Below are 15,773 nucleotides of genomic sequence, written 5' to 3'. Positions count from 1 at the left end.
AAACAGAACTTGCAAAACAACTAGAGCTAATATAACCTCGGGAAATGGGACACGCTTATCAATAAACCTGCCACAATAATTAGTAAATCCACTTTTACATATAAAAGCTGATGATCTGTGTACAGTTTATTTGCAAATGCAGGGAGTTTGGGGGTATTTTTTGTTGTAAATGATAAGATTTGAGCTGCAGAGGGTTGAAAAAGTCACTTCTATGGCTTCACTCTGTTGTTTATATGTTGCAGCTCAGGCCATTTAATGATACTTCCTATAAAAATGCTTCACTGGGATTGTCTTTCATTATTGTTCTTGTGTCAGTGGCGTAAAGTAGCTCCAATATGATCGTTTATCTCAGTGTTTATCTGTAGCGATATATCATGTTTCAGAATGTGTTCGTGACTTATCTTATCACTTATCGCTTTTATTTTTGTGTTTTCGCAGCTCTTTCATGTTGCGTACGTCCTCATCAAGTTTGCCAATTCCCCACGGCCGGACCTTTGGGTTCTGGAGCGCTCCGTGGACAGTGGGAGAACCTATAGTCCCTGGCAGTATTTTGCACGTAAGTCTGTTTATGTCCCGTTCTTAAATTATGTTTGTAAAAGAATACATTTTATGAGACTTAACTCCCAGTTACATCAAAGAGAAGTTATCTGAGTCGCTGTAAAAGTTACTGCTTGAATTACACTGTCCAAAGTTTTAGACACTCCCTCTCATTCAGTGCTTTTTGTCTTTTTTCTGTATTTTTACAAATTTCTACATTTTAAATACTGTACACACAGAAGACATCAAGGTAAATGGAATTATGTAGGAATGCACCGATACCCACACCAGTATCGAGTGTCTGTTCGATACCAGGTGCCAGTACTCGTACTCATACTCGTCAATGGGCTTCCGATACCAAGAGCCGATACCAAGAACCAACACCAAGAGCCGATATCACTGTAACTGCACTGCACCTTATTTGATGCTCACAACTCATCTCTCAGTCAAATTGGGAAATATTATTATATATTTTTTTATTAATATTTTGTTATTGTACATTAACATTTTTAGCCCTCTCACCCATATGGGCACCAGTTAAGCACAGGAATAGCAACACACACATATATATATATATAAATACAAAATACATAAAGTTAGATGCATATTACAACAACAACAACAACAACAACAACAACAACAACAACAACAACAACAACAACAACAACAACAACAACAACAACAACAACAACAACAACAACAACAACAACAACAACAACAACAACAACAACCATTGCCATTATTATTATTGCCATTATTATTATTGCCATTATTATTATTGCCATTATTATTATTGCCATTATTATTATTGCCATTATTATTATTGCCATTATTATTATTGCCATTATTATTATTGCCATTATTATTATTGCCATTATTATTATTGCCATTATTATTATTGCCATTATTATTATTGCCATTATTATTATTGCCATTATTATTATTATTGCCATTATTATTATTATTGCCATTATTATTATTATTGCCATTATTATTATTATTGCCATTATTATTATTATTGCCATTATTATTATTATTGCCATTATTATTATTATTGCCATTATTATTATTATTGCCATTATTATTATTATTGCCATTATTATTATTATTGCCATTATTATTATTGCCATTATTATTAATAGTAATAGCCGTAGCTAAGTATGGTAAGTATAATAAGTGGTAATATTAATGGAAAGCGGGCACAGAAGTTGACCAGAAAACAAAACACAAACCGCACAAAGTATGCAAAAAAAAAAAAAGTAACAGTAGCAAAATAAAAAAAGAATAAATAAATGATACATTTGTATCTTTTCAAATATTAAAGCCAGGTGTTTATCTACATAAATTATACTGGAATTATATCTAACGAATTTAAAACAGCCTCTCAAATAAGTATTCTAAGATGAAAAAGTAGGCAATACTATTAAAATGCTATGAAATGAACTGAAATGAAGTAGATTTACCACAATAATCAAACGCCTGTAAAAAAATAATGTCTGGTATCAGTAGTTCTCAATGTACCCTTAGTATTTTTCGACAAAGCAATGGGTGGCTAAGATTTAGTTATTTACCTTTTATCTTTGCTACATAATTCCATATATCTTGCGTCTTATTTTTGATGTCTTTTGTATGGATCTAAAATATAGAAAGTAGTAAAAAATGAGATGCTGTGTCCGAACTTTTGACTGGCAGTGTCTGTAAATGTAAATTCTGATCTTTTTTCCAAGTGTAGAGCACATAAAACCAGCATGGCGTCAAAAGTCTTCTATAGTTAAGCTTTTGTGACTTTGTTCTATACTGTAGTTTAAAATATTCCACATAAGCCACAGTATAAATATCCAGTGAACAGCCAAGCTTAAAATGGCTTTAGTGAATAGGATATAGCCATTATTCGCTTAATACTAATTACACCTGTGTTTTTCCTGCTCCTCTGGGCCAGGTTGTCTGCTGGGATACAGGTCCCATTGTGGAGCTGGATTAGAATGTATGCAAAGGCACCATTTTACCTCCTCAACACATCCAACAGTGTCCAGACAGGAAATGTGTGCATGTCTGTGTGGTTTTTAAGAATATTTACATTGTATTTTAGGGCTTAATCTCGAGTTACTTGAGTGCATACGAATATTTGCGGATTAGCTTCAGTTCCGTATGGAGTTTGGCGTCTCTGAAAATGAAAATCCGACTTTAATAAAATGTCTTTTCGCAGATTCAAAACGCGAGTGTATCGAACGATTTGGAAAACAACCCAACGCCCGAATAGTAAGAGATGACGATCAGATCTGCACCACCGAATACTCCCGGATTGTGCCTCTGGAGAATGGAGAAGTAAAACATATCGGCGTAAAAGGTTATTAATCTAAATGTCTGGATGCGGTTTATTTAAAATCTTTGTTGTGTTTTGGGCAGATTGTGGTGTCTCTAATCAATAGTCGTCCCGGAGCTCAAAACTTCACGTATTCCCCGGTGCTCCGAGACTTCACCAAGGCCACAAACATAAGACTGCGTTTAATCCAGACAAGTACTCTGCTGGGCCACCTCATCTCCAAAGCACAGAGGGACCCCACTGTCACACGCAGGGTACAGCTTCTAATCTTCATTTTCATTACAATATTTACTCTGTTTCTTGTTTAGCGAATTTTAGTTAAAGGTCCGATATTACACAAAACTGACTCTTATGAGCTTTATGTCATGTTATAATGTTGTTTCCTCCTCAAAAACAGACCTGGAGTTGTGTTTTGTTTCATTCACACATGTTTGAGTAACACTTTATAATTAGTCTGTCTACATCCCCAAAGGTCAAAATGCTCTGTTCCACCTTGTGATGTCATGAAGTGGTAGTAGGAAGTTTAAACAAAGCATTTAATTTATGTTAAAATGGAAGATAGGGGTGGGAACTAATACGTTTTTTTTCCCCCACTCCTTTTTCGAGCTTCTATAGGAACAAAGTTGTGAGATGTGCTTTGGGTGCACCTGACGTCTTTGCTCCAAATAAATAAAAAAAAAGAAAAAAGTTAACAGCTACCTTTTAATTTAAGTTCAGTAGAGATGAGCAATTCTAGGGCTGAAATCATCCAAATGATTCTAGTGAACGTGTGTGGAGTTTAAAAACACAGTGGAGTCACAAGGTGGAACGGAGTGGTTTTTTTTTTCAGTTTGACTGAAGAACTCAGCCTAAATATGCAGGGTTTGTGTGTTAAACATGTGTGAATGAAACTAACACAACTTCAAGTCTGTTTGTGATATAATCAGGAAACAACATTATAACATAGATCAGAAAATAGAGTAATATGGGCTCTTTAAAGAGGGGGGATTGTGCAAAGTCATTTTTTTTAGCTTTCTACCACGTTAGAACATTCCCAAAAACATGCAAGTTGTTTTTATGTCATTCATGCACGTTTGAGTAATCCACCGATCTCTCCCGGCCACTATTCAAACCCTCAGAGCTTCAAAAATTTAAATAAATATAACATTTTCAAAACAATAAATATCTAAATATGTTATGTGTTTGCAGTTGATGCCCCACAGAAGTGTAATACCTCCTCTTTAAGTATTAAAATGTGGTACAAGTTACAGCTAATAGACTTTTTATAATGCAAGAAAACTCAGCATTAAGAGAGCATTTATATGAGAGCTGCACAAAATGAGGAAAAAGATGCGATATTTGATCATCCTTTTGTATTGCAATAACAGTATTATTGTGATATTTTAAAATACCTTTTGACACAATAAAAACCTTAAAAACAGAAGATAAAACCACAACTAACCCAAGTAAATGTCTGTAAAATGCTGAACTTCATGTTGCTGCGTTCTGTTTGATCAGTGCATCAGCCAATATTTTGTTTTCAATCATTTTGCAAAAGATCGTGCCGCCATAATTTATACAAGATTATTATTTTATCAACAGTGACTTTGATACTTTGACCATTTATAATCATGACTAGGCTCCTCATGAACTCACTGACCTCAATAATGTGTTTTATAACTCATAATAACGTTTTCATTTTGTCAAAAAGTAAAATGTTTTCTTTCATTCCCTCAGTATTTCTACAGTATCAAAGACATTAGCGTCGGAGGACGCTGTGTCTGTCACGGACATGCACAAGTCTGTGGAGGGAATCGTCATCAGGAGAACCCCAACAGGTGAGTGTGTGTGGGTGTGTGTGAGTGTGTGTGAGCTCTGCATTACAGGAGAAAGAATCTCTCTACATCAATACAAGTTTAAACTTAATTTATTTAAGAGAAATGTTTAGTTTGGTTAGTTGTTTGTGGGACAAGATGGAGCAAAACTGAGGTTAAAATTTCACTTCTGAAAAAATCAGGTGACTTATTAAAGGTACAGTATGTAGCTGTCTGGAGGTGACATGTTGCCTAGATGATTCCATGGAAATAGAAAGTTAAAACCAAACTTCAGAACATTCTCCATGGATATACATGAGTCTAATGCCATACTGTGGAAGATTATAGCCAAAAGAACAGCAAGCAGGAGGAGGCCTTCCTTCAGGCCTGTCAGATTTGTGGAGATGCAAGCCCACCTAAAGTAAGAATGCACATTTGTCTACTTGCAATAAACACAACCAAATAAAAAAAAAAAAAACTACTCATGCAATTATTTTACATTTTAGTCAGTTACATACTGTGGTTTTAAGTTAACATGATGTATTTACTCAGACCAAAACTAAAGGAATGTTGATCCACGCGTTGCAAAGTTCACACACTGATGGAAATTATGGATGGTTGTTTTCATTTCTTGATTAAAGTCCCTCAGGAACAATGATGTTGCACATTTATTATTCAGATTATTTTATTAAAATAGATTGTACAGTACTCACATAAAACTGTGCACTTAGAAAGCGAGCTTATGTGTTTTATTTTAAACTGTGAAAACAATTCACTATTTGGCTATTGTTAGACCAGAATGAGAAAAAAAATGACTTATGACATATGGATCACAGTGCAGAACTACACAGCTGAGATTGAGGAGGTTGCCTGTGAATTAGAGCCAAGGGTGATGAGGGGGACTGAGGGAGCGCTGCTTATTTACTGAGGCCAAAGACATGAAAGACAGTGCCATGCAGACGATCAGGATCCATGAGCTGTTTTTGAGAGAAAGCACAGAAGAGCACACCCTGCTGGAAGGTCAACACTCTGAGGCAAGAACTGGAGGAAGAGAAACAAGGGAAGTGGTACAGGAAGCTGCTGAGACCTCCCCCTCATATTATTCTGAGTGATATATTACTCATGAATTTGGGGGGGACTTTGCATACAAAAGAACATACAGTACGTGCATGAAAAGACATTCATATTCACATACCTCTGTAACACTGGAGGTGACGTGGGTGAAGTGTCTTGCACAAGTGCACAATAACAGGATGCACCGTCAAAGGTTCCTTTTTTAAAAGGTTCCTCCCTGACCACATGAAGACCCTTGGATGAGTCTCTAAGGCTCAGTTGACTGAATCCTGAATTTGGCCTTATTTTCTTTTAGAAACCACCTGGTCGACTGAGGCGTTACACAGTTTTATTGTCACTATAATGAAATAGTCTAGTTATTGAAGATATTTACTTTTAATCATCTGTATTATTATTTTTATTTTTTTATATAATTTTATCATTTGTAATTTTACTTCCTATTCGGACATGGTTAGTAAATAGAAACCCTGAAATGCAAGCCCGTTGTCGTGGCCCGTTGTCGTGGCTCGTTGTCGTGGCCCGTTGTCGTGGCCCGTTGTCGTGGCCCGTTGTCGTGGATGTCCGAGCAGCATGCAGCTCTAAGTGTGGCGACTGCTGCAGAGTTTAGACATAGGGGCTGTATCAGGGTGAATATGAATGGATTAAAAGAGAGGCATTGAGTTTCATAATAAATCTGATCGTGCAGATGTCATTCTGATCCCAATAATCTGCTAAGAATGATATTTACTTTACCCTTAAAACAAACCTAAAACAGAAGCAACACTAACAACATGAATGAATCATTTTCTAGGACATGAGTACAACCTTTACCTGAAACTTTCCACTATTCTCTTCTGCCAGTGCTATTGATAGAATGTCTAAATCCAGGTGTCTACTCTGTTTGTTTAGGCTGCAGTGCGAGTGCCAGCACAACACCTGTGGAGAGTCATGTGACCGCTGCTGCCCGGGTTTTAACCAGAAGCCGTGGCGAGCTGCAACCGTTCACAGCCCCAACGAGTGTCAGCGTAAGTCCCCGCCCCCCTCCATTACAAACATGGCTACCGCTCTCCCCGCTGCTGTTGGTGCTTTGAATTACGAGTATACAAAGAGGCTTCAGGGTCCTCTTGCGCTGTGGCTCATATTTAAGCCCTATTGTTGATGCCCTCATATGGTGTGGAGAGACGCAGGGAAGACATGGGATTCCTATGGTATGTGGGGTGAGCAGTATGGGGCAGAGCTAAGGCCATGTTCACGCTACTCGGGAAACTGACGCGGATTAAAAACAGGAGATATATCTGTCATTCATAATTAGTTCATGTTCAAATCAGATAAAAATAGTGCTTTGGAATTTGAGAAAACATCTGGAAGTGGTCATAAACTTTCACTTACTTGACCCGGTTTTGGTGAATCTTCATAACTATGTTCTTAAATATAGCTGGTTACTGGGTCCATGTGTGGGAGAGGTCTGATCTGAAGATTCCCACTCGGGACGCTTAAGCCAGGGCTGTCAACATAACTTTATACAACATAATTATTAAAGCATTTCTTAATAAAACAAATCATCATATAGTCATAGAATTCATGTTTACATTGTATTTTAGGGATTAGTCTTGTCTACATCAGTGCAAACGCAACCTTTGCAGACTGGATTTTGTTGTAATTTGGCATCTCAGAATTGAAATACGGCTTCAGTGTTCATTGGTTTTAACTTCATGTTTATAGGTCACATTTTGAGGACTTTTGACCATGAGATTTTAGGGCTGTAGTCGACTAAAGAAAGCCTTGTTTGACCAGAGAGATGCCCTTTGAGTGGCAAAACCGATCAAGACTTTTGACCGTGTATCAGACCCAAATTACACTCACAAGACTAGAACTGCATCAGAGTTTACGTAAAATCAACAATTTGAACAGAAATGGACAAGGAGATGGTGTATTTATATGTAAAAAGATAGATTAGCTCCCAAATCACCAGCTAACTCACACCAAACATTCACCTCTCCACTTTTTGTCCCACATAAGTCTTTAAACTCTAAAACAGTTGACTAATACAAATTTTAGTTGACTAAGATGCCATTGACCTGTTAATCGACTATACGACTAAAAGCCTAGCGCCCTGTAAGATTGTGTTTTGAATTAATTGCTATGGCAACAGTGCTAGACTTCTATCACTATGAAACCCATGGATAGAGTGATATGAAAAACACCCCAACATTCAAATGCTAAATTTCCATTTCATTTCCACACAAAAAACAACACAAATGGAACAAAAGGGAGTGACCAAAAACTGCACTGCAATGAACTGCAAACATTCATCTATTTACTTACACTCTTAAATAAAATTGGGCTTTTTTCGATTTGCATATTTAACCCACTTTTCCCAACAAGACACAAACCAACCTTGTTTGTCATTTGCAAATGCTGTCATCTCTTCCATTTTATAGATGTCTAATGTTATTTCCCTCCGTGTTGTCAAATTTGGTCTTTCCTGTCATAACGATTTCTTTATTATACATTTCTTGCTAGCAAACTAGTCACGTTTTTATATAGAGCTTTTCCACCATCATGGCATTCAAATCACTTTGCATCGACCATTCACACAGTCATTCATTCATTTGTAGGAGCTAGAATCGCAAAGCCAACCTGTGGGTCAGTGGATCTGCCCGTTCTACCAAACCCTGACATTTATGTGGAAAGCGGGATTCGAACCACCAAATATCGGATCAGTCGACAAACACACTACCAACTGAGCTTTGGTCCCAGTGCGTTTGCGATAGCTGCCTTTCGTCCACTTAGCGCCATGTTGCCTGTTGACCAGATACCCTCAATACCATCTTATTAGCAACCCTCCCTGTCGGACACTGGAGGCCAAAGTCAGCTGGGCTCTAATTGCTTTGGATTGTTGACAGATAGTCTCATGAAATATGATCTTACGGCCGCCACAAAGGCACTGAGAGGAAGACGAAGAAAGCTTGTAATCCAATCAGCGCTCTGTGGAAAAAAGTAGTCATTCATAAAGATTACTGCAGGAGGTACACAGGAAAAAGACCTGCCATGTTGTATACCCTGGATTTTATCGTTTCTCCAAAATCTTAACAACGGCTTATCGCTTTCACAAAATTAGTACCTTACGCGGCTTAGATGTAGTCAAGGGGAAATAACAGGCATATGGAATAACTGTGGATAACTGTGTTTCTGTGTGGGGGGTTTCCTCTTCAGCCTGCCAGTGTTTCTCCCATGCCTTTGACTGCTATTACGACCCCGAGGTGGAGCGGAGGGGAGCAAGTTTAGACATCTTCGGCAGGTACGACGGTGGAGGAGTGTGCATCGGCTGCCAGGTATGAACCAACTATCAAGTCCAAACCCATTCCTGTGTGAGCTTGAGAGAAAGTGGAGGCAAAACCAGTAGAACATGTGCAAGTATAATCCACCCGTGAGGTAAAAATACAGTTTATTACAGCAATAAGTCTGTTAATAAAAATGTTTGTGTGGATAAAGGTACTAGCCAGGTAGCAGTTTATAACAACACATAAACATATCAAATAAAGGTATTCTACACATTATTATTGTCAATGCTGACGCTAAAATCCTGAAGAATTCATCTACAGCAATAAGTTCTATTTTCTAGTATAAAAACTGTGTGCTTATAAGTGGATAGTGGTATAAGAAACAATTGGCACTGTAAAGTTGCCAAAATAATCATTCTGTCTCAAAACAGCTTTGGTTACCATGATAAACAAAATTAATACAGAGTGACTGGACTATATGTAAAATGCTATTGCTTTTCCCGGAAAGCTCCACTGTATGGTATTTAACTTATATCTACCATGCTTTTATTAATTTACACTTGTTTTATTTCTCAAAAATGCCTTGAAAAGCAAGCATCATTATCATAGACTGTACATGAACTTGATTAAGTAAGTGTGACGTCACCCATAACGTTCATCTCCAGTGAAATGAAGCTCATTGAGGCTAGCAATTATAGGGGTGAATTTGAATCCAGGTTCCACATATGGAATTCTCACCACGAATTTCTTAGCAACCAAAGAGCCAATCTGAAGCGAGTCTGTTCAAGGTAACGCCCCTTCCCGCCCACACCACTGATTTAGCAGGAAGCGGCACTTAGCAGCGCTGTCAATCAACCCTGTTGCTAACACTAGTGGCTGTTACCCTCGGAGAAAGAAACTGCCTGATTTGACTGTTATTAATGTTCATATCTTGATTTACTGACGCAATAGTGAAATAAAAATACCAAGATAATGTAGAGCGGTTTAATACAAATATTTCACGACCAAAATGACGAGGCTGACTGCTGCAGTTACTGAGAGAGGGGACACCCATTTTTAATATAAAATAAATTAGAGATGGAGTCATGAGCGCTTCCTATTTGGAACTTGACGGCTAGTGCATTAGCTATGTCATTATTGTGAAGGGGCTCGCCTCTCCACAGATCTGATCTGTAACTTGGCCTGATTGCGTCATCTACTTGTCCATGGAGATAGATAAGATAAGTTAATTGCCATACTGTGAATGTGAAAGATTCCAGACAAAGCTATATCATTAAGACAATGATGATGGACCTTCTATCAAAAAGTTACATTTCACCTTTAATGCGATTCAATGGTGGACACTTTGACCTCTTTAAAGCATCCTGTTATGAACACTTTGCCTTGTATGTTGAATTTCTTCCAGCACAACACTGCTGGAGTGAACTGTGAGCGCTGTATCGACGGCTTCTACAGACCTTATGGAGTCCCACCAGAGTCTCCCACCGGCTGCATACGTACGTTTTCTTTGTCCTCGCACTCATCTTTTGTTTTTAATTTCTTCATGTTGTTTCTGTTGGGATGAAATTGGACTGTTTTGAGTGAAAGTTAAGTCACCTGAAGCAAAGAATGTGGTTTATGTTTATCAAAGGAGCCAGGGTGCTTTGTGGAACTGCACCATGACATTGCTTCAGTTTAACCAATATTGACACAACAAGCGCAGTTTATGTAAGCATTTAAAGAGATCCTAAAATATACGCTTGCACAGATCCTACCTGCATGAGCAAAAAGTACATACATGTTTTGGCAACTGTCTTCACATGGTGCTAAGGTATGTGAGACTCACCCATGTCAAGCCAAACTGTGTGATGTTCAAAGGCGGGATCAGCCTCTTGTTGAGGACAGACGCAAATGGCACCATTGCGTAAGCGCTACTGGCACCATGGGTTTGTAGTCATGCTAAACTGGGATCTGGTGATGTTTACATTGCTCTAATAGGTCCATGACTGTTCCCCCACCACAAAAATAGCTGCCAGTTGTGTTTGGACATTAGAAAGCAGTGGAATTAAACTGGATGCCCCCAGCGCTTTAGGACAAACCAAAAGGATCCTCGAACTTCATTATGTGAGCTTAGCAGCGGAAGAGGTGAATTTAGGTGAAACGTTGTCAAAGTGTTTATTGTTTACTCGGGGTTAGTCATAGAGAAATTATGACTTAAAGAAGAATAAACAGTATCAAAGAAACCCTGAAATCAACCAGAAGTTTTGGTAACAAAGATAGCTTGTGTTCATGTTCCAGATTTTAATGTTTTTGTCATAGCTTCAGATAGAGGGCAGGGACCTAAATAAGTTACAGTGTAAGGGGGATTTTCTGTCTTGGATATTGGAATAAATATCCAAACTTATTATTCACAAATGTTGAACCTTATCATTTTCTCCAGTTGCTAATGACATATTGACCTCATGTTTTAAAGTCCTTTCAACTAACAATGGTCACATCCCTGGGTTGGAGTAATGCCAGTTCTTTCTAAAGCTATTTATGCTTGCAGAGAAGACATTGAACTGTTTACTATTGTTTGTTTTATATGGATAAGCCTGGTAATTTAAAGATATTGGCCAAAAATGAGGTCTGCAAAGCTGTTAAACAACAACATCCACCATAGAAATCTGACCTGTCCTCCAGCTCTATTTTAAATTATAGAGATTCAAGAATATTGTGACGCTTGCAACCTACAGTAGATCACATAACTAAGTATGTACAGTAAATAAAATCATAAATACACACTAATTTCCACCGTCATACCAATAAAACCACCTATTTATTGAGGGAGCTACTGCAGCCCTATACTCCGCCCAAAGCTCTGAGGTCAGCTGACCAGCTCCTGTTGGCTGTGCCCAAAGCCAGGCTCAAGACCAGAGGAGACAGCGCCTTCTCTGTGGCAGCGCCCAGACTATGGACTTGTCAGATCCTCTCAGTTTAAGACTATGCTGAAAACCCACCTCTTCTCCCTGGCATTTAAGATTAGCTAGACAGGATATCTTGATGTTTTATTGTTCTTTTCCTATGTATCGTGTTATCTACACTTTGGCCAGCTGAAGTTTTAAATGTGCTACATAAATAAACTTGAATCTAACACGTTACATTAAATATGCATTCCTGGACAAACCTGTGGCATCTTTTCTCGTCCTGCCTCCACCAGGTTGCCGATGTAATGAGCAGACTACAGCTGGATGTGAGATGGGATCTGGGAGGTGCCTCTGCAAGCCACAGTTTACAGGAGACAACTGTGATCGCTGCGCTGATGGCTACTATTACTACCCACAATGCATCAGTGAGTCATTCAAAGCATTTATGATCATGCTCTTTATGTGCTTGCCTGAGGTATTTTTTTTTGAAGATGTTTAATGTCAATGAATAGATTTATTACAACGATATTAATACCTGGTACTTGGATCCCTAGGCTGTTGGCACAAAGAATCTCGACTTAAAAGGCACACGCAGTCATTAACAGACATTTCTTCAACTGTATCTCATCATTTTAACCTTTTGCTGTTTTTAAGTATGCTATTACTCACATTGTTAAAAGTTTATCATTTTTCAAGGTTCATATGACTATAATTGTTCAAGATAAGCTGACCACAACTAGATCTTGACACTGAAAATAAGATGTTAATTGCTTTTATCTTCTTTGAAATCAGAATACCCAGTTTATCAGACAACCACCAAGTCCTCCGCTGGTACTATTGTGGGTAAGACTTGAACTGCAGCCATAACATGCAATTTATCAAACCACCAAAGTAAAGCAGACAATTGATTTATTTATCTTTCATTATTTCTTCTTTCTCTAGTCCCTACTTGCCCGCCGGGATACTATGACCCACCCAGATGTCAGCGTGAGTATGATTGGTATTTTTTTAATGTAGCATGCTGTTTTTGAGAGACAAACCACAAGCAAACCCTGAATATGTCTAACCAAAGTTTAAGATTATTGTTAAAAGTTGCAACTTGCAGTATAGAAGTAGCATTAGCAGTAGTAATGGTAGTAGTAGTAAAGTTGTTGTCTGTGCGTAATCCCTCAATCGTCCAGGTGTGAGCCATAACAAACGAAAAAATCAATTCCGTCAACTGAATAAAAGTTTTATTCAGGAGGCTTCTTCATTTCTGGTCAGATTGCTGATGGACACTGTCGCAAGAGCAGCTCGGGACCCCAGTCTGCTGTACATCTCCATCTCAAAGCCACTAAGCACTCCTTTAAAGATAGTGAGATACAGATCTTAGAAAAGAGATGGTTTGAGAGGGAATTTTTGTTAGGAAAGGCAATCCATCAACATGGGGGGAATGGGGGGTTTAGACATGATTTATAACCTATTTATGACTCTATCCTTACACCTAAATCAAAACAAGGAAAACTAATGTGACAGCCAGTATGTGTATATGTGTGAGAGCCTGAACGATTATGCAAAATATGACTTGGGCACAGTTCACACATACTGTAGTTCAACAAACAGAAACTGTAAACAAATAGGTCTGTTAGCTTCAGTGTAGTTAGCTCCTTCCTTCGGAAAGATATAAGGCAGTGTCCACCAGCAATCACTCTAAAACATTTGTCCAGTACAGAATTTATTATTATTTTTTCTTTTTTGCCATAGTAGAAGTTGTTAGTGGGAGATGTAAGTAGCAACATTTTTCAGTAATTGCATTGTAAATACATTTCTTACTAATACCACTACTAATTTAGCTTTATAAACTTAACTTAAATTATCCTATCCATCAGTTGGGAAGTTCAAGTGGTCCTTGTTCCCTCAACTCTTGGTCAAACTCCTGGGACTGTTCTCTGATAAATATTGTCCTATTATTAGTTTATGGTCCCATTGCTCAATAACCTTTCTGGTCTCAAAAAGCCACTCTTTGGTCTGTTAAGGACATGCTAACAGCGCTAGCCAGACTTTATCCCTCCGTCAATTCCTGACAAATTAGGAACACAGTCACTTTCCCCAAACATGCCCGATCAGGAATTTGTCATTTGTTCTGTGAGCTGCAGGAAAAGGAATTTAAAAAGCTGATTCTGTGTAATCAGAGGCTGCTTGGAAGCAAAGAAAGAGAAAGTGGAGCCAAGTCTATCCACATACCAATGCCAGGAGAGACTTGGCAGCACCAGTGTGGCTGTACCACTGTGTGCCACTGAGACTTGAACCACCGTAAATCTGTGCCAGCCTGATTGTTCAACCAGAATATATTTAAGAAAACCTAAATGTGGTGGTCATGGGGTGAGAAAAGCAACTGGACCATTTCTTATAATAATACTGTGCCCTAATAATATTTAATACAGATAGGGGCAGTTAAAATGTTGTGAAAATGCATTTTTGTTGTAAAGCAAGAAGTTAACTGATATAACACAACATATCATCAGGGTAAACATTTCTGAATTTACATTTTTAGATATTTTATGTGAAAGTACAATGTAATAAATAGGGAAAACTGGCTCTTGTCGTTCCATCTATATGACATATGGTATGGCAAGGCAAAGTGCTTTACAGAATAAGAAAGACATTAAAATCACAATACAAACCAATCAAAACATAAATAATCATCATAAAATTAACATTAAAAGAGAAGAGTGCAAAATAAAAACCTTTCAGTCATATGCACAGCTAAACAGAACCGTTTTGAACCTGGATTTAAACATTGTGAAAGTAGAAGAGCATATAAAGATCTAAATAACTATGTGTTGTCTGGGTTTCATAGACTGTTCAAAAAGCGTTACTTTTGTTAGAACCATTTTTTTTACAGACAGTGTTGTTTTGTACCTTGCATTATTTACGTTGCAGAGTGCCTGTGCGACTATAGAGGGACAGTCCGGGAGCTGTGCGATGCATTCGGGCGCTGCCTGTGTCGTCGTGGTGTGGAGGGGGAGGCATGTGAGCGCTGCCAGCCTGGATACCACTCATTTCCAAACTGCCAGGGTATGAACACAATGGAGCAATCAACACCTTAGTTCTAATGTAGATATTGAAGCTTTACACGTAGACATAAAAACGCATACCTCTTGTGAACAGATGAGATATAAGAATAGACATTGTTAATTAGTCTCACTATTACATGCATGACAAGACCGAATTTCCATGAGGACGAGCCAAAACAAGATTTTAACATAAATTTGAATATGTAAATTGTGAGATCCAGTTCACAGTTTTGGCCTCATCGTTTTTTATTTACTTTATTTAACATATTTGCTGTCACTGTAGCAGAGCTGTTTGTGACTCTAGTTTCTCAAGAGGTGTCGCTCGGGCCTAACCCTTTTTGTCCAATCCAAAATGTAAACACATCTCAACACAACTCTCACAAGATCATTTTTCTCATGTGTGCACAGTCTTGTGACAATTTTGTTTTGAGATCTTGCGGCTCGAGATCCAACCAATCCCATTGCTGTTTCAGTTTGTTAATTTTGAAAAGATTTATTAGATTGGAATTCTCTCTTTGTCAGTATGGAATAGCTGTCAAAATAATGGAATAAACACTGAAAAAAGCATTAATCAAAGTAAGGTTTTGTTCTTGTAGCTTGTGATTGCGATGGCGCTGGTGTAGCTGACATCACATGTGCTCCAAATGGACAGTGTATTTGTCTCCCCAACTATGTCGGCCAGAACTGTGATGAATGTGCTCCCGGTTTCTATGGATACCCAGACTGCGCTGGTGAGTAAAACGGCGATAACTAAAATACTATCCAATTGACCTTTACTAATATTATTTATGGTGGGCAAAATGCCTGTGGTAACTGAGTCCTGTCTGCTCCTTTCCCATGAC

At 38.1% G+C, this 15,773-nt stretch overlaps 1 protein-coding gene across 2 annotated transcripts in view; it reads left to right on the top strand.

Moving 5' to 3' along the window:
- LOC117385057 (laminin subunit alpha-3-like) overlaps positions 1-15,773 on the top strand; it is an 89,736-nt gene that overhangs the window by 23,065 nt on the left and 50,898 nt on the right. For both annotated transcript variants that reach the window (XM_033982300.2, XM_055228326.1), the window contains exons 3-14: positions 439-556; positions 2,744-2,862; positions 2,944-3,114; positions 4,577-4,677; positions 6,616-6,731; positions 8,923-9,041; positions 10,396-10,486; positions 12,169-12,300; positions 12,668-12,718; positions 12,818-12,862; positions 14,798-14,932; positions 15,528-15,662. In XM_033982300.2, the coding sequence (XP_033838191.1) occupies positions 439-556; positions 2,744-2,862; positions 2,944-3,114; positions 4,577-4,677; positions 6,616-6,731; positions 8,923-9,041; positions 10,396-10,486; positions 12,169-12,300; positions 12,668-12,718; positions 12,818-12,862; positions 14,798-14,932; positions 15,528-15,662 (1,333 nt within the window). The remainder of the gene's footprint in view (positions 1-438; positions 557-2,743; positions 2,863-2,943; positions 3,115-4,576; positions 4,678-6,615; positions 6,732-8,922; positions 9,042-10,395; positions 10,487-12,168; positions 12,301-12,667; positions 12,719-12,817; positions 12,863-14,797; positions 14,933-15,527; positions 15,663-15,773) is intronic.

Source organism: Periophthalmus magnuspinnatus, chromosome 17, assembly GCF_009829125.3.
Source record: "Periophthalmus magnuspinnatus isolate fPerMag1 chromosome 17, fPerMag1.2.pri, whole genome shotgun sequence".
Classification (NCBI taxonomy): domain Eukaryota; kingdom Metazoa; phylum Chordata; class Actinopteri; order Gobiiformes; family Gobiidae; genus Periophthalmus; species Periophthalmus magnuspinnatus.
This window is presented reverse-complemented; position numbering and strand designations above follow the sequence as displayed.